At 41.5% G+C, this 19,541-nt stretch overlaps 1 protein-coding gene across 3 annotated transcripts; it reads right to left on the minus strand.

Moving 5' to 3' along the window:
* Positions 1-1,245: 1,245 nt before the first annotated feature.
* LOC116324254 (WD repeat-containing protein 87-like) lies at positions 1,246-12,115 on the minus strand. Of its 3 annotated transcripts, XM_039620273.1 has the most exons (6): positions 11,761-12,115; positions 11,003-11,076; positions 10,567-10,644; positions 9,946-10,001; positions 3,603-4,832; positions 1,246-3,510 (listed from the first exon to the last, which is right to left on the minus strand). In XM_039620273.1, the coding sequence occupies exons 4-6, from the start codon at positions 9,962-9,964 to the stop codon at positions 1,955-1,957; spliced, it is 2,805 nt and encodes a 934-aa protein (XP_039476207.1). In that variant the 5' UTR covers positions 9,965-10,001; positions 10,567-10,644; positions 11,003-11,076; positions 11,761-12,115; the 3' UTR covers positions 1,246-1,954. The 3 variants fall into 3 exon arrangements, with proteins under 3 accessions (XP_039476207.1, XP_031600686.2, XP_039476208.1); XM_031744826.2 differs by lacking the exon at positions 11,003-11,076; XM_039620274.1 differs by lacking the exon at positions 11,761-12,115 and having other exon boundaries at positions 11,003-11,744.
* Between the last annotated feature and the right edge of the window lie 7,426 nt (positions 12,116-19,541).

Genomic DNA, 19,541 nt, shown 5'->3' on the forward strand with positions numbered 1-19,541 from the left:
CGAGCATGAATCGGTGTGGACTTGGTACAGCTAAATATCCCAGAATGCATTTCGTCCAAAACTCAACAGCGGACTCCCGCCACATCCCCCCGCTCGCGGTCTTCTCACTACTCAGGTTAAAGAAACCCCAGCAGCTGTCTATAGTATTGAGTGTCCACTAGAATAGAAATAAAAGCGTTCTAACATCTCACCTGCTTGTTTTTATTAAGGTATGTACACGTATGTACATGTACACTATTTTTATTAATAGAGGTTTCACTACTGAGGTTAAAAATGATATATAAGTCACTTAGATCACTTCTAAATGTTAATGTTTGGTTTATTTCAGTGTTTTATTTGTTCCTGAGTAAACCGGTTTGGCTGTGATTACAGTTAAGCTTCATAACATGTTACTTACAGTTAAATTAGGAGGGGACGGCAGTAAAAACTCCGGACCTGTGACATCATCACGTACGCTGGTGTTCCAATTGTACAAATCGTGAATACGTACTCGCGTTCTTAGGCATTTATAAACGGCCAGAGACTAAATACACATGAGGGATGATCAAGGGAAGTGGCCACACATGGGAGCACAGCTGACACACATGAACCTAACGACAGGACAGGAGAGGTGAAACTAAATACACTGACATTGAATACAGACTTTCAAAGTAAAACAGGAAACATGGAGATTAGACATGACATGAACTAAACATAACCACGCAGACATGACGCATGAACCAGGGAGACTTAATACAGGGGGAGACAACAAGACTAAACAGCAATCTAGAAATTAACTAGGTGAACTAAGCTAAGGCACAAATAAATACAAAAGATACATAAACTCAAACACTGGGTCGCTCGACCCAGGACCATGACACAAAACAGTGAAGAAGGCGCAGCAACAAAACATATTGGAGAATCAATAATCAAAGAAAAAAAACAGAGCATTAAAGGCGTTTTTATTACAATATGCGATTGATTTAAGTGATAATAATATATGTTAAAAATAAGTTAATGCTGTAATATTTGTACTTTAAAAGTCACAGAGAGAATAGAATGACTTATATCTAAACATTCAATTTCATTCAAGTCATAAAAATCTTTTTTTTACTGAAAGAAAACCAAACTGTCTCTAATGACCAAAACTAAAGACGTTTTCCTCTCACCTGTTTATTCTTCTCTACTAATCAAACATATATTTATGAAAATAATAATGATTATAAATGAACTTATTGTTACTTTAACAACTCAGGGACATAAAAGGGAATCCACACGTTTGGCTTTAATAATACAGTATATAATATTAGCCAGTCTGAGTACAGTATTACTTGATACACATATGCTGTGTTGTGATAACAGCTGTATTATACCACTGTCTTTTCATATTTAGACACAACTATAGTTACATGTCTCATTATTAAGTCTCTATTAACTAGCAGTGGAAGTATATTATGATCACACAAAACTGTATTACAGCTTTCTGCCATATTGTTTACTGTAATAATCAAATAACATGTCGATCCACTGTGATTTTTTTATTGACTGTTTTTACTATTATAATTCAATTTTTCCCCTTTTCGGATCATTTTGTGGCCTGGCTGCATCTGATGTCAGAGATTTGTGTTGAACTAATAAATTCTTCTCATCTGCTGTGATTGTTCATTGTAATTGGTGACAGAAATAAATTACATAATTATGTGAAGAAGTGCTTGTATAATAACTTGTCTTTAGTGTTTTTGTAAGCTAACAAATGGAGTTCTGTAACATTCCCTCATATTGTTAGATTGTTTGTTGTGTATTAATTGGAAATGAATACATGTATTTAGCTTTAGAAAATAATGAATCTCCAGTCAAGTGTTTTCTATGTGCTGCAAAATATGGGGAAGTACACAGAACTTTGAAGAAGTACTGATTTCTTTTTGTTTTAATCTAAATGTCATAAAATGAAGCATCTGAAACTGTTCGTTTCTTATCACATAACGCTGCAGGCTGATGCGTCATTGATCTCTTCTGATAAGATTTCTTGCATAAGCGTAACTAATTCTTTTTCATGTGTTTCCTGGAGTTCCTCTTTTTTATCCTCATCCTTAACTTTCTTCATTTCATTTTCCTGTTTTTCCAGTAATCTCTTGATCTTGTAATAACTGGAATTCCTTTTGATGACATGTTTCAGTAACTCATTCATTTCCTTCTGATATTCTTTCTTCTGATAAGCTAATTCCTCCACAAGTTTCTTTTGGGATTCATTGGCATTTTCAGCTGCCTTTCTGGCTTCCTCTTCATGTTTTTTCTTCATCTCCTCCATCGATTTCTTATGTTTCTCCTCCAGTTCTTTCTTCTCCTTTTCCTCCTGTTCTCTTCTGAGTTGATCCTCCTTAAGTTTGTTTTCATATATTTGCTTTTCTTGTTTGTACTTTTCTTCAAGCTCTTTGATTTTTTGCTCTTCCTCTCGTCTCTTCTCTTCTTCTTGTCGTTGTTTCTCCCACCATTCTTTCTGTTCTTGCTCCCACTCTTCTTGTTGTTTTCTCAGCTGTTCTTTGCTTTCTTCCAGTTTTCTGTCCACATTTGTCTTTTCCTCTTTTTCTGACTGAATTTGTTTATCCACAATTTCAATCTGTTTGTTAAAATTCTCCCGATATCTTTCTACTTCCTTTTTCTTATTGATTTCTTGTTCATTTCTAATTTGTCCTTCTTTTCTTCTTCTCTCTTGTTCGAACCTAATTTTCTCCTCCATTTCCTGGAGTTCTTTGGCTTTTTCTTGTCTCTCCTGTTCCATTTGTTTTCTCTCTTTTTCCATGGTTTCTTTTATGGCTTCCATTTCTTGATTGTATTTTCTCTGAATCTCTTCTTCCTTCTTCTTTAGGATGCTCTCCATTTTCATCTGTATCGCAGTTTCAGCCTCTTGCAGCATCTTATTGGTGAAGTAGATGCCTCCATTGTCCTTCACCATGGTGTCAATCTTTGCTATCAGCTCACTGACTTGTTTTTGGTTTTGTTTGTCAGAGTTATTGAACACATGGTATCTTCTTCCACAGTCAGAGATCAGCTTCTTAAAGGAACTGTGACATTTTTTCTTGATGTAATCATCAATAGACTCTCCCTGACGCTCCAGTTCATCACCTCTGGTTAAAAGAACGATGGTGAACTTTTTTGAATCCTTCCCAAAGAATTTCTTGATGAGTTCTAATGTCTCCTTCTCCTCTGCTGTGAATCTACCAACCTGTATCACCACCAAGAACACATGTGGTCCTGGAGCCAGGAGACTGACACATTTCACCATTTCCTCTTGAATGTCATCATTGGTTAAACTTGTGTCAAACAGACCAGGAGTGTCGACCACAACAACAGGACGACCGTCCACCTCACCGTGTACTTTCTGACATTTTTGTGTAACTGATATTTGACTTGATTCAGCTTTAAACTCATCTCTTCCTAAAATGGTGTTTCCTGTAGAGCTCTTTCCACAGCCAGTCTTCCCAATCAGCACAATCCTGAGACAGTCTGAGTCCTGTTCTCCAACTTCACCACCTAAAACATGAACATAAAGTTTTATATTTATTATTATAGGTTGTTATGTCAAGACTGTAGGACATCAGACTAAGAAAAATATTTGTGCTTACCAGTGATCATGTTCATCTTCAATTTCTTAGCTTCATCTTGTTGCCTCTTAATAATTTTCTCTTGTTGCAAGACTTTCTCCATTTGTGCATGTAGCAAGGTTATAGCTGTATAACAGTGTGGTTTGCCCATGCTCTTTTCAGACAGGCTCATTTTATCCACAGTCTGAAGCATGGTCTCCAAACTATCCTTCTGCTGTTTAGCCTTGATATTGAGAACCACATGTCTTTGTCTGAAAGTCTGAAGGAGCTTCTGGATGTCCTGGTTTTCCTTGAAAAAGTTAAGAACAGCTGGATCTGTAGGATCTAAGTCCACAGTGAACAGAATCATGGTGAAGTCATTGACTCGAGAGCTGAATGTGTTCTGGATGGTCTCTAACTCTCCCTTGTCTTCATCAGTGAGGGGAGCCACAGGTAGGACCAGGATGAAGGCATGGATTGCCTGACAGAGGGAGATACACTTGAATGATTCCTCCATCACTGCCTCCTGAGGTTTTCCATACAAGGCAGGCAGCTCCACCAGGGAAACCCAACGTCCACACACCTCTCCCTGATGTTTAACACACTCTGATGAGTTGGAGACTGAATGAAGCTCAGTCTGACCTAAAATGGCCTTGGCTGCTGACGTCTTCACTGCTCCTCTCCTCCCACACAGAACCAGGTTCAGACTGGACTTCACTGTCTTGGGTTTAGCCTCTTCTTTTAATGTTAGATATTTTCCCCAGTTTTTACTCACTATCTCATTCATTTCTTCCATAAACTTTGAGTAAGATATGGAAATGTCTTTTTTGTCAAAACTGATATATCTCTGCCTGTGATCACAGTGTTTGATGAGTCTTTCCACTGAGTTACTCTTTCTCTCATTATGTGTCAGGATGACCATGGAGTGCTTAAATGCATCTTGACCAAACACACTGAGGACCAAATTCAGAGTTTTTCTGTCCTCTTCAGAGAAATCAGATCTCACTAACAGCAGCAGAACGTTTGGTCCAGGAGGACAGAGACTCACGTAGTTCTTCATCTCTTTAAACAGCGCTTCCACAGGCAGACTGAAGATGTCGGGAGTTTTGACTACTGTTAACGGTTTCCCGTTCCACTCTCGAGAGGCAGCGGGACATTGCTTTCCTCCAAGGACTTTAGACACAATGGATCTTTTCTTTCCAGTGATGATGTTTTCCAGGGCTGATTTCTTGTCATCATTTTTTCCAAACAGCATTATTCTGAGTTCATGTGCTGAAAAAAAAATTCATAATGAGAACACACATATGTCCATCACACTCCCATTTACCACATTTCATTACGTAGTTTTCAATAACTAAATAGACCAGAAAAATGTTCTTTAAAATATTTCTGACTATACCTTTTAGTTGGTTACAGGTGGATCAGCACAGACAGAAAACTTAGTGTTACAGACTCAAGTGACACCTAACAACTGCCATCAAATTTGAATATTATCTCACTGTCAACTTATGGTAAATGGTAAATGGACTGATTCTTATATAGCGCTTTTCTACTCTCCCGGAGTACTCAAAGCGCTCTATACAACATGCCTCATTCACCCATTCATACAAGCACTTCTAAACTCAAGTGCAAAGTAAACTACATTCACACACATTCATACTCCTATGAATGCATCGGAGGGCAACTTGGGGTTAGTATCTTGCCCAAGGATATTTGGCATGCAGACTGGGGAAGCCAAGGATCGAACCACCAACCTTCCGATCAGTAGCTGATCTGCTCTACCACCTGAGCCACAGCCACCCCCAACTTATCCATCCATCTCTCACCATGTTGTCACAGTGTGTGTGTGTGTGTGTGTGTGAAACTATGGACCGTATTTACTAAATGCAGTCCCCAGTTACAGTTAGGTGTGGGTAGTTTCCTTTTACACTCAGCTGTCTCTGCAACACGATGGACTGGTACAGCATCTGTATCACTTCAGCTGCAGCACCAATCCGTCTCTCAATATCCTGCTTCCTTCTCCTGTCACTCGTGAACAAGACCTAAAGATACGTAAAATCCTCCAATTGGGACAGGATCTCATCCATGACCCAGAGTGGGCTCTTCAAACTTTTCCGACTGAGGAACATGGTGGAAATTTGGAAATGTTGATTCTCATCCCCACTGCTCACACTAGGCCACGGCCTGTTACAGACAAACTGGACGCCATTTCCCACCAGGAGTCTGACTTATTGCCTCCAACGTTCCACATGCCACAGCTGTGAGTTGAAGATCTCGTGGACTGGAGCCTCTGCCAGGCATTCGCAGCACACCTTCACTGTACTTTTAGGTGTGGTAAATGGCCTGTATTTATATAGCGCTTTAATAGTCCCTAAGGACCCCAAAGTGCTTTACATATCCAGTCATCCACCCATTCACACACACATTCACACACTGGTGATGGCAAGCTACATTGTAGCCACAGCCACCCTGGGGCACACTGACAGAGGCGAGGCTGCCGGACACTGGCGCCACCGGGCCCTCTGACCACCACCAGTAGGCAACGGGTGAAGTGTCTTGCCCAAGGACACAACGACCGAGACTGTCCAAGCCGGGGCTCGAACCGGCAACCTTCCGATTACAAGGCGAACTCCCAACTCTTGAGCCACGAGCTTGGTCTGTCCATGTGATTCGACTCACCACCAGGTCGTGATCAGCTGATATCTCAGCCCAACTCTTTACCAGAGTGTCCAGAACATATGGCCACAGGTCCAGTGATACATTTACAAAATCCATCATCGACCCGCGACCTAGGGCATCCTGGTGCCATGTGCACTTATGGAAACACCTGTGTTCGAACATGGTACTCGTTATGGACTAAATGGGATTTGCACATAAGTCCGAGAAATAAACGGAGTGTCACAGGGCTCTGTGAGTGAGTGTTCCAGGGAGAAGTAAAAACACGAGACAAGACAAGGACATAAGAAGCTAAGCAGGGAAGATAAGGGAGAGGAGAGGAGAAAAGTGCGACCGCCTTCGCCGAGAGCCAAACGAGCAACTCAACTGTTGTTCAACAACTGTTCTCAATTCAGGCAAAACAAAGCTAGTGTTTTTTTCTAAATCAAGGAAATGGACCCAAACAATTCCATCAGTAACCACTCTTCAGGGTAATATAATAGAGTTTGTTCACACGTATAAATATCTGGGTTTTTCTTTTAATACAAAGAAGCGGCTTGTTGCTGCAACATTTTTACCTGTGCTGAATTATGGGGATATTCTATATATGAATGCTTCTGCTGCTCAATTTCTTCGAATGGTTGATCTGATGTTCATCACTAACCGTACATTTCAGACTCACCACTGTGAGTTCTATTCTCAGGTAGGATGGTCTGCTTTGGCAAGTCGGAGGAACTCTCACTTATGCAGTTTTATTTATATGGCAATACTGGGATTGCTGCCTTCTTATATATGTTCCCAGCTTGCAATGAAGCATGCTGGCCGCTATCCTCTTCATCCACAAGGTTATTTGTTGCTTTCTGTTCCATTTGCCCGAACTGAATTTAAAACCCTGTGCTTGGAACAACCTGCAGAACGACTGGAAAATGACTGAATTCTTTTCATTAAGTGCTTTTAAATGTAAACTAAGAATCCATGAAACTGTTTCCATTAGACTGATTGTCATTTTAACAGAATTTAGAATTTTTGTTTAATTTTATTTTTATTTTTTTAATTTTTATTTATTTTTGCATGTGTGTTGTTGCTGCCTGCCTGTCTTGGCCAGGTTGTCCTTGAATAAGAGGTTTTTAATCTCAATGGGTCTTCCTGGTTAAATTTGTGGATGACTGAATGTAGTGTAAAGCACTTTGGGGTGCATAGGGGCTAAGTAAAGCACTATACAAATACAGGCCATTTACCATTTAAATAAAGGTTTTTAAAAAAAGAAAGAAAGAAAAAACAAACAAACACACCACTCGGGTTTTGATCCGGGAGGCCGCTCTACCCAATCACGCCCCTCCAGGTCTCATTGTCATTGCCCACATGACCATTGAAGTCTACCAGTAGGACAACAGAGTCCCCAGGTGGAGCACCTTACCCAAGGACTCCAAGAAGGCTGGGTACTCATCATTCAGCGCATATGTGCAGATGACAGTCAGGACCCATTCCCCGACCCGAAGGCGCAGGGAACAAACCCTCTAGTCCACGGGAAAAACCCCCCAACATATAGGCAGCAAGCCCAGGGGATACTAGAATACCCACCTCGGCCTGCTAGTCCATCCATTCTCCAGGAGACTGGTTCCAGAGCCCAAGCTGTGTGTTGAGGCCAATTATATCTATTCGGTGCCTTTTCAACCTCACACACTAACTAACTTCTCACCAGTGAGGAACATTCCATGTCCCAATTTCTTGTCTTGGTAGCAGGGGATTAGTCCGCTAGGGCCTTGTTCCTGGCTGCTGCCCGACACACTGCACCAGACCCCTACGGTGCCTCTGCAATAAAATATTTTCTTCATTTAGTTTCCTGTGTAAGGGGTTATGTATGTTACTCCTCCCTGTTCCCTAGCAGAGGGGGTCGTAACATAAGTAGGGGCTCGTCCGGGATTTCCTTTTCCCCCATCAGGAGAATTCCATTTGTGAAAAAGAGAGAACCTGTGTTTTGCTACCTTTATTTCCCCTCTGCCCTCCTCCCTGGTTGAGCACCATGTTGGCTGCATTTTGTTTGGATTGGTTCTTAGCTGCTCCATCTGTTGAGCTCCTTGATAGCTGCCACAAGTGTGAATTGCTGCGGATTGCAGGTCACCTTAAGCTTCGTGTCCTTAAAACACTCTGTAAGAGTAAGCTGAAATAACTAGTAGCAGACAAGTTGGTGGAGGCTGGTTTGATCCAAGCCTCTTACCTGCCTGAAGGCTCTGGTGAGCTAAGACGAACTTCTTTGTTTGAGGGCGACCATAAAGATGGTTCTAGTATGGATGGTGTGGGAGATGAGCGGGCGAAGACACCGTGCATGCTCCCTGGCTATGATCACCTCTTCTCTGGAAGTTCAGAACCATGGATTGGGGGCCCGGTTAAAGGTGCGACTGGTACGGCTCCATTTGGAGGCTGAGGAGAAGCCCCAGGTCAGGCGAGCTCAGCTAGAGCTTGAGATCCATTGCTTGGAGACAGAAGCAGATAAAGGAATGAGGCTGCGTAAGCTGGAGTCTCAGCCACAAGCCTCATCTGTCTCTGCTGTTCTTCCAGGTTCTACCCCGACTTTGCAGTGGCCGAGTGATATCTGGCCCCTTTTATTGCAGTGTAAACTGACTGGCAAAGCCCAGAAGGTGGTGGCCACACTTCCTTTACAGGACAGTTTGAATTATTCCAGTGTAAAATCGGCTGTTTTTCAGGCCTATGAATTGGTCCCTGAAGCATACAGGCAGAAGTTTCGGCAACAGAGGAAACTTCCCTCCCAAACATATGTGGAGTTTACCAGGGAAAAAGGGATCCTTTTTGACAAGTGGTGCTCCGTGTTAAAAGCCAATGATTATTAATCACTGCGTGAATTGATGTCACTGGAAGACTTTAAAAAGTGCCTTCCAGAGAGTGTAGTTTCACACTTGAATGAGCAGAAAGTAAACACTTTAGCAACTGCAGCTGTTCTTGCCGATGTGTATGTGCTCACCCATGAGTCCTTTTTCACAGTTAATGAGAAGTCATGGCTCAGTGCCGTGCAGCAGGCAGGCATGACTAAAACTTTAGGTTCAAAAGAGAGTCATGAATGTTCATGTTGTCATAAACCGGGACATGTCATTGCAAACTGTTTGGACCTGAAGTGCAAAACATTAAATTCTCAGCAAACTAAAGGTATTGCCTTTGTGAAAGCAGCGTCCCATCCTGAGGTGCCTGGTTGTGGTGGTGAGGTGCCGGGACCTTATTTTGAACGGTTCATCTTTGATGGTTTGGTCCCACTTACTGATAGAAACACTGACCTGAAACCAGTGTGCATATTTAGAGACACTGGAGGTTCTCAGACTAATTATTTCTAGTGTTTTACCTTTCTCAGCAGACTGCATGTGTTTTTAACGTTGTACTGCGTGGAATAGAGATGTCTCCCAGACCAGTTCACCGGGTTTATATAAAATCAGAACTTGTTGCAGGATTTTTTCCCATCGCAGTATGCCCAACCTTGCTAACCTGCGAGTTGTTGGGAAATGACGTTGCGGGTGGGTTAGTGCTTCCTAGTCTGGAGGTTCTAAACAATCCCCTCAGTCACTATGCCCCAGACGTTTCGTTGACCTAGAAGCTGTACCCAGCTTGTGTGGTTACTCGTGCACATGGCCGTAAAGATGTTGATATTAAACTTTTTTTGTATAAGTGCTTGTGAAATATGTCAGTGCAGTATGTTATCTCAGTGAAGTATGACTGGACTCACCAGATTCTGAAAAGGCCATGATGTCCCTCTGCTGAAAACACCTTAGACTGGCTGACCTGTAGAGGAGAAAGTGTTTGATGCTATAAACACAACAGTGACAAATACACACTCCAAAGCAAGGCGACTGTAGAAAGTTAATCCTTCTAACCAAACAGAATCTTTAACCTTAACTATGATGTCATTTTTAAATATTAGTATTTAAATTAAGTGATGGGTAATTTATGCATAATAATCATTAATATTAACATAATATTAAAAGTTCAGAGTTAAGAGGTTCTCAGTCATCCAGGTCATCATAGTCTAAGGAGCTTGGAAAGAAAAGCATCTGGACTTCCTTAAGTTACTTGAAAATGTTCATATGGCTGATAACTGTGATTTGGCGTTTATTTTTTTCCAAATTCACAAAAAAAAAAAAAAGAAAAAATCACCTACGCATTGCCCCTTAGTATTACTTTGTACTATTATTTCATCTAAAATTTTGATATAATAATTAATTTGACAGTTACCAATAAGCAATTTTCAGTTTTGGGTTTGATCAGTGATTTACTTTCTAAATACATTATCGACAAGCTTCATTTACATATAATTTGGAAGAATTTGCTTTCATTCTAGTTCACTCACCTGCTGATGTCTCCAATGTCTCCTTACACCAAGATTAACTTGACAGTTCAAAAGGTATGAATTACAGTAGAGCTGCGCCTGGATTAATAAAATAAGATAAAAGTGTTTTACATGGTGATATTTCTCCAAATGTAAAGTTTTAATACAAACTGTGAGTGCTACAAAGATCAAAGTGTTTACAGCTGTTTTTTTATGTTTGAAACACATTTCCATCGCATATTTACCAATTGATGAACATATTTTACATAACGTATTCAAAATTCAAACTATATTTAAGAAAAAATATATACAAAGGTCACAACTGCGGCGGCAGATGTGTGGAGTTGTGATAGAGGACCCAAAATGGAGGGACGGTTTATGATGCAAGTGAGCTTTATTTAAGGTGAGCAGGATACAGCAGGAGTGGAGAATGGCATACACAGAAACTAAGGGGAACCTTAAACAGAGGAAACACAGGGAGACTCCAGGAGACGTCACAGACGGACCAACGATGAGAACGACATGACTGCACTACAAATACAAGAGCAGATACATGAAGGAATGAGGAACAGGTGGCAAAACAGCTGGAACTAATCGGGCAAGACAAGGAAGCAAAACAGAATACACTAACATGAGACACAGACCTTCACAATAAAACAGGAAACTCAACACACACAGACTCAGAGACACGGGCTTTACACAGAGACCTGACTACACTGGAACACACAGGCAGGGAAGACAAGACACAGAACAGAGGGAGCACAGAATAACATGAGGAGTAAAGGGATCAAAACTAGGACCTGGAAATACAGACAGCAATAATGTGAGGGAAATAAATAATAAACAGTGCAACTCACAGGGTCACAGACCCAGGACCATGACAATAAATACAAACAAAATAAAACCTGAAAACTGTGCACAAGTATATAATTTATGATTACACAGAAGGTTACCTGTTGTAACCAGTAGTGACTGAAAGTCATGAAACATCTAGTTCTGGAGGTGGAATGACATGTTCTCTATAAAAATATGTAATCATATAAGAATTTTACAAAAATGCTTATATAAATTGCTAGAAGTAATCTGAAATGTCAGCTGAGATCAAACAAACAAAAAAATCACCACTTATTCCGTCACATTGAAAATTGTATTTACGTCAGTAGTTTGTCATGTTTTCTTTCAATAAAGGCATTTAGGTATCTCGGTATTACTTACCTGCTGAAGTCAGTTGTGTCCTCACACCAAGATGGCTAAAGTGAAAGTAAAAAAAACTCCTGTCTGCCTGTGAAATATGTGGACTGGGTGTGGTTTGGAAAAAAATGTGTCAGGTAACACTAGCTTGTTTTTCAGTTGAGGAACATGGACTGAGACATCAAGATGTTAAATCCCACCATATCTGTGCTCTGATCATGTTTTTCCCCTAATGGTTAAAGTCCTCTTTGTAAAGACGTGAAGAAGTCATCAAAAAATGTTTTGCAACTATCTCTACTTTCAAGATTAGGCTTCAAACTTTCCTTTTTGCTAAAGCATATAGTTAGGGCTGGACCAGGTGACCCTGAATCCTCCCTTAGTTATGCTGCAATAGACGTAGGCTGCCGGGGATTCCCATGATGCATTGAGTTTTTCCTTTCCAGTCACCTTTCTCACTCACTATGTGTTAATAGACCTCTCTGCATCGAATCATATCTGTTATTAATCTCTGTCTCTCTTCCACAGCATGTCTTTATCCTGTCTTCCTTCTCTCACCCCAACCGGTCGCAGCAGATGGCCCCGCCCCTCCCTGAGCCTGGTTCTGCCGGAGGTTTCTTCCTGTTAAAAGGGAGTTTTTCCTTCCCACTGTCGCCAAAGTGCTTGCTCAAAGGGGGTCTTATGATTGTTGGGTTTTTCTCTGTATTTATTATTGTGCGATATACTGTACAATATAAAGCACCTTGAGGTGACTTTTGTTGTGATTTGGCGCTATATAAATAAAATTGAATTGAATTGAATTGAATCAACAAAGAAATTAGTGAGTTTTGGGAAGTAAAAGCTACTGAGACATGGTGTTTTGAATCAGTGGGCTTTGATCAGTAATGGTCCCATTGTTAATTCAATGGTGCTAGTTTCAGTTATTATGCAAATGTCCTGTTTATAAGGTTGGGGAAAGCTGCAGTCAGCTGAGACTAGAGAAGTCACTGTGTGGCAATACACTTCTCCCACTGAAAACATCCAGATGAACAGAATCAACTTTTTGGGATTTACATACCTGGATGATTGAGCATGTATCAAGACCTTGCCCAAGGATTTTTGGCATGAAGACTGAAGCAGTCTGGACTCAAAACACCAACATTTCGGTTGACTAGGTGACTTGCTCTACCACCTGAGCTACAGCCACCCCAAAAATATTACAGGGTTTAAAGTCTACAAAAATTAAATATCTTGGAAAGAAGAAAGCACGAAACAAAAACAGAGAAATTGTTGTTCTTTCATTTTTACTCATTGTAACTCACTAGGCCAGAGTTTGTTTGTTGCCACAATTGTATCAGCCATATAAGGACACTAAACGTTTCTCAATCCTAAAAGCTCACACAGCATCTGTTATGCATGTTTAGTTCTGTAAATAGAGACCTGCCTGACCTGTTTTATCTGCTCACTTTGTGTCAGTAACAGATTCCATGAAGATGAGTCGTCCTGGTTGGTGCAGTTTTCATGAAGTGTTTTTTTGCATTTTCACTTCAGCCAAACACCCGTGTTGGAGTTAAATTGTTAAATGTTGTCATTGTGTTTCTTACATTTGTGAGTCTTAGTTCAAGCAGCAGGATCAAAGACATTCCTCTGTCATAGACCACCTCTCCAGCCAGTTTGTTGGTGGGGGAGGCTGAAGTGTTTTATTAGGGACTTCAATGTGAGGGTTCTGTTTGTTGCTTAGTAAACTTCATTTTGTGGGCAGGAGGTCACACACACGCACCCTCAAACACACACACACACACACACACACACACACACACACACATTATTGCACATGCAATATTGTGGGATCGCGGTGCCATTTTAGAGGGCTACGGATATAAACAAACACTGTTTTGGAAGCAGGACTGCCAGATCCATGCTTAAAATCAGCGCAAAAGACAAAGGGCTATAGCGTGACAGATTGCGCCTAGATGCCAAGAGATAGTACTTGGAAAAAATAGCGTGCATCGGTAATGTGGACCCGTATGAAATAAGGCAGTGGAGCGGAAACCCAGACGACCTACTGCCGTTGTCCTATCCCGATATCTTCGCGTACCTTGTCTGTGGAGTCAGCGCATACAATACAATTATAAATCCCTGGAGGCGCACATCTAATTCACAAACGGCTGGGTGCAAGATTTGTCCATTTTAATCCTCCACATTGCGAGTACGTTGTCATTAAGACAAAGGTAAGTCGGCTTGAACTTGCTAACTTTCTAAACAACTTCCTTGTTATAGTTTTGATAACTGGATTTGCACGTACAGCCAACCCATCTGTGTTAGCCTTGGTTAATTACACAGGTATGTCGTCGTGCCCAATCAGCAGCGTTGGTGCCCAGTCTGGATTTGTTACATCCATTTCATATGCTAGTTTGCCTGCAATAATGCCATAATGCCAATTAACAACCTACTCCGTCAACGTGACGTGGTTCTGCAGCATCACACATTAGGATGTTTGATGTAATTATCTATGACCGCAGCGCACTGAAAATAACACTAAAAGCTCATTAAGAGCGATATTATTTTATTTAGAACAGTCTGTGTTGCAACACAGACTGTTAGTGGATGGAGCGAGACATTTCATTTCATTTCATTTCTTTATTTATTTATTTCACACATGGTTCAACAGTGCCTCTCCTCCCACACACAGAACCCCCTCCCATCAACATAACTGCACCCATGGGTGAAAAGGAGCAGGAAGAAGAATAAATTCTTGGTAGCACCTGCCCCCTATCTGCAATCCAAATATTCTTACAAGACGGCGCCAATACCCCCAGAAAAACCTCTAACATATCTTTATGTAACAAATCAGTATAATCAGCAATATACAGCATTAAATGGCAATGAAAATGTTTTCTTCCACATTTAGTCCTTATTACTTTCATATTCTTCATATTGATTTATCCTTTTAAGTATGTAACACATTTTAAAACGGTGCATGTTTGTACAGCTCTTGAGATTATCTTCAAGAGAATTCCATATTCTTATACCTTTGACTGTTGGACACATTTGCCTTTGTGTGGTTCTAGCAAACTTATGCTTAAAGTCAAACTTCCTTCTACTGTCCCCACTTCCTGAACACAATACAAACAAACTTTGTAACTTAAGAGGTAATGTATTATTTTTTGCCTTGCACATGAATAATAATGTCTGTAATTTCACTAAGTCTTCAAATTTCAACAATTTAGATTTTATAAACAAATTATTTGTATGTTCTCTATATTTAACATTATGAACCATTCGTACCACTTTCTTCTGTAACAAGTATAGAGGATGTATATAAGTCGCATATGTATTCCCCCACACCTCAGCAGATTAACTGAGGTGTGGGGTAACTAACTGAGGTAACTAACATGATGCCTTGCCACACCTGCCGGCTGGTGTTACTCTCCAGATGGTCCTCAATCCTCCTCCTATAGTCCCCCTTCGCCTCTCTGATGCCTCTCTTTAGGTTGGATCGGGCTGTGGTGTAGTGATCCTTATTGCCAGACCTGAACGCAATGTTCCTCTCCTTCAGCAGCTGCCTGACCTCCTGGGTCATCCAGGGCTTTTGGTTGGGATAAGCCCGGATACATTTAACTGCTGTAACAGTGTCTATGCAGTGTTTTATATAGCAGAGAACACAGTCTGTGAACATTTCCAAGTCCTGATGTTCAAAGATATCCCAGTTAGTCCTGTCAAAACCTCCCTGCAGCTGCTGAGAGGCACCCTCTGGCCATATCGTAATATTCTTTGTGATGGTAGGAGCAGTTTTCTTGAGGGGGGCATATGCAGGGATTAGAAACAGTGACAAGTGGTCAGACTGACCCAGATGTGGCAAAGATCTGGCCCTGTAGCCCATTTTGATGTTGGAATAAACTTTATCCAGAATCTTGTCACCCCTAGTGGCACACTTGATGTGCTGATGAAATTTGAGGATTGCTGTTTTTAAGTCTGTGTGATTGAAGTCCCCTGCTACGATATGTACAGCGTCAGGGTAAATGCTCTGTTTATTATTGATGTTTGTGTGCAGGAGTGCAATCGCCGAGTTAGCATTAGCATCAGGTGGTATATAAACAGCTGTTATTACAGGGAGTACAGAATTATTAGGCAAGTTGTATTTTTGAGGAATAATTTTATTATTGAACAACAACCATGTTCTCAATGAACCCAAAAAACTCATTAATATCAAAGCTGAATGTTTTTGGAAGTAGTTTTAGTTTGTTTTTAGTTTTAGCTATTTTAGGGGATATCTGTGTGTGCAGGTGACTATTACTGTGCATAATTATTAGGCAACTTAACAAAAACAAATATATACCCATTTCAATTATTTATTTTACCAGTGAAACCAATATAACATCTCCACATTCACAAATATACATTTCTGACATTCAAAAACAAAACAAAAACAAATCAGCGACCAATATAGCCACCTTTCTTTGCAAGGACACTCAAAAGCCTGCCATCCATGGATTCTGTCAGTGTTTTGATCTGTTCACCATCAACATTGCGTGCAGCAGCAACCACAGCCTCCCAGACACTGTTCAGAGAGGTGTACTGTTTTCCCTCCTTGTAAATCTCACATTTGATGATGGACCACAGGTTCTCAATGGGGTTCAGATCAGGTGAACAAGGAGGCCATGTCATTAGTTTTTCTTCTTTTATACCCTTTCTTGCCAGCCACGCTGTGGAGTACTTGGACGCGTGTGATGGAGCATTGTCCTGCATGAAAATCATGTTTTTCTTGAAGGATGCAGACTTCTTCCTGTACCACTGCTTGAAGAAGCTGTCTTCCAGAAACTGGCAGTAGGACTGGGAGTTGAGCTTGACTCCATCCTCAACCCGAAAAAGGCCCCACAAGCTCATCTTTGATGATACCAGCCCAAACCAGTACTCCACCTCCACCTTGCTGGCGTCTGAGTGGGACTGGAGCTCTCTGCCCTTTACCAATCCAGCCACGGGCCCATCCATCTGGCCCATCAAGACTCACTCTCATTTCATCAGTCCATAAAACCTTAGAAAAATCAGTCTTGAGATATTTCTTGGCCCAGTCTTGACGTTTCAGCTTGTGTGTCTTGTTCAGTGGTGGTCGTCTTTCAGCCTTTTTTACCTTGGCCATGTCTCTGAGTATTGCACACCTTGTGCTTTTGGGCACTCCAGTGATGTTGCAGCTCTGAAATATGGCCAAACTGGTGGCAAGCAGGGCTGGACTGGGACAAAAAATCGGCCCGGGCATTTTGACTGGAGACCGGCCCACAAGGATAGAGATTGAAAATGTGACGTCATTCAGGGGTAAAACCGCAAAGGATTCTGGGAACTTGAGGCAAGAGGTACTAGCGCAGCAGGCTTTCAATTGAACTCAGTTACACAGCGATAAAAAGAAACACAAAAAATGACAAGAAGCTGTTGTATTATTAACTGCAATAGCCGGTCACATGACAGCCACGGGAAGGCGATGGGTAAAGAGATTGTTTTTTTTATCGGATTACGTCATGGAAGAGAATTTTTTAAAGCCATGTTTCCGAAGTAAGAGCCGACGGATGGTCTGGATATACCAAATATAACGTCTCAGAACACTCCAGCTCACATGTTAGTCTGCTCCAAGCATTCCCGCAAAGGTCAGTGTTTTGTAGTAGTTAATACGTCAGTTTTCATAACATAATTGGTGATATAGGTTACAAGCAAGTCTGGCGCTGAACAGAAATTGTCGCGCTATGCTCCTTTATTTATTGTGCATAAATAGTGAATTGTCCTGACACAATATTGCGTTTCGCTTCTGTTATTACCACGGTACATTGACAAAAACATATACTTTTATTCACAGGATAAAACAGTTGTTTTGTATCACTAATTGTCCAGTGCGATTACAACATACAATATTACTGTTACTGCTACATTTCTGTAATGCCTACCAGAAATTATTTCCACTACGGTTAACGACTTATGACGACGATTTGTGAGACTGGTAAACTTACCTTTGTTTGTACGATGGTCTTTCGTTCTACACGGTGCATTTCAAGGTCCTGTACGCATCCGTCGGTAAACTGTACCTGGGCTTGTTGCAGTGACCTGAAGTTACTAAAAACTTCATGAGTGTATGCACTCACTCCAAGAACCGTATAATTATAAATATGAGCGTGGTGAAAGTTGGGCAGCACGCTAACGTCTTTTGTTCACTCTGTGTGCTCCTAAGGGTCTGACCCTTTCACTCCTTTGATTTTTTCCTCGTATCTTTTCTTTGCCTTTTCGTCGAGTCTGTCTTTGTACGGTCCGGCATTGTTCTCCTTAGTTTTGTACATTCCTTTTTTGTGCAGCAAAGAAAAAGCAAGAAGGTATTGGAACCGGAGAATGAACGTTTTGCAGTGCTGCAAATGCTTGCATTTGATGCGGTACTTGGATTGTTCTGCCTCGAGTTCCCGGCATGCAATGCGCGAAAGTCACGTGATCTGTCAATCGCTATAGGAAAAACCTTAAATTAAGACCAAGAACACTAGAGGTGAGACATGATCATTAATTAATATTAAAATTAAAAAATGACAGATTTAGTGATATTTTCATAAACACCTTTCCTTTTTTTGTTCTTCATTTTCGTTAGTTCGTCTATAAGATTGCTAAACAAGGGGGAGGGTGCATTCGGCCTCCTCGGCTGTAATTGGTCCAGCCCAGAGTCGATCATGACCAATTGGCCAATCCAACACCTTTCCTAAAAAAAATTAAAAAAAATCCATCGGCCCATAAAAACAAAAAATCGCCAGCGGCCCACGGGGCAAATGCCCGGTATGCCCGATGGCCAGTCCAGCTATGGTGGCAAGTGGCATCTTGGCAGCTGCACGCTTGACTTTTCTCAGTTCATGGGCAGTTATTTTGCGCCTTGGTTTTTCCACACGCTTCTTGCGACCCTGTTGACTATTTTGAATGAAACGCTTGATTGTTCAATGATCACGCTTCAGAAGCGTTGCAATTTTAAGACTGCTGCATCCCTCTGCAAGATATCTCACTATTTTTGACTTTTCTGAGCCTGTCAAGCCCTTCTTTTGACCCATTTTGCCAAAGGAAAGGAAGTTGCCTAATAATTATGCACACCTGATATGGGGTGTTAATGTCATTGGACCACACCCCTTCTCATTACAGAGATGCACATCACCTAATATGCTTAATTGGTAGTAGGCTTTCGAGCCTATACAGCTTGGAGTAAGACAACATGCATGAAGAGGATGATGTGGACAAAATACTCATTTGCCTAATAATTCTGCACTCCCTGTATGACAATGGTGAGCTCCCTAGGTAGGCAGATGGGCCTGCACTTTACAGTCAGATATTCAATGTCCGGTGAACAGTGACGGTCTGTTATCACTGTGTTGGTACACCAGCTGTTGTTCACATACATACAGAGCCCCCCTCCTTTGCGCTTACCGGAGTCCACTGTTCGGTCAAGTCGCTGTGTGGTGTAGCCTGCTAGCTCAATAGCAGAGTCTGGAATGGATTGATGTAGCCAGGATTCAGTGATAAGAAGGATGCATGAGTCTTTGATGAAGTTATTCGCTGCTATTTGCAACCTCAATTCATCCAACTTGTTCGCGAGGGATCTGGCATTTGTGATGAATAGGCTGGGGAGCGGTGGTTTGAGTGGCTGCCTCCGTAGCCTGGCTAGCGCGCCGGCCCTGCAGCCTCACCGTCTTCTTCTATCTTGACGCCGCCTGCGCCTCAACCCCGAAGGGATAACAATCCATGGGGAGCCCGGACTCCTTGCTATTTCCACCGGTGTCTTGTGTAAGCGGACAAATTTGCTAGTCACGCTCTCGCGGTAA

Source organism: Oreochromis aureus, linkage group 12, assembly GCF_013358895.1.
Source record: "Oreochromis aureus strain Israel breed Guangdong linkage group 12, ZZ_aureus, whole genome shotgun sequence".
NCBI classification, from domain to species: Eukaryota; Metazoa; Chordata; class Actinopteri; order Cichliformes; family Cichlidae; genus Oreochromis; species Oreochromis aureus.

Coding starts and splice junctions, on each gene's coding strand:
- LOC116324254 (XM_031744826.2), bottom strand. Junction 3,511..3,602: donor GAAGATGAACATGATCACTG/GTAAGCACAAAT, acceptor TTCATGTTTTAG/GTGGTGAAGTTGGAGAACAG.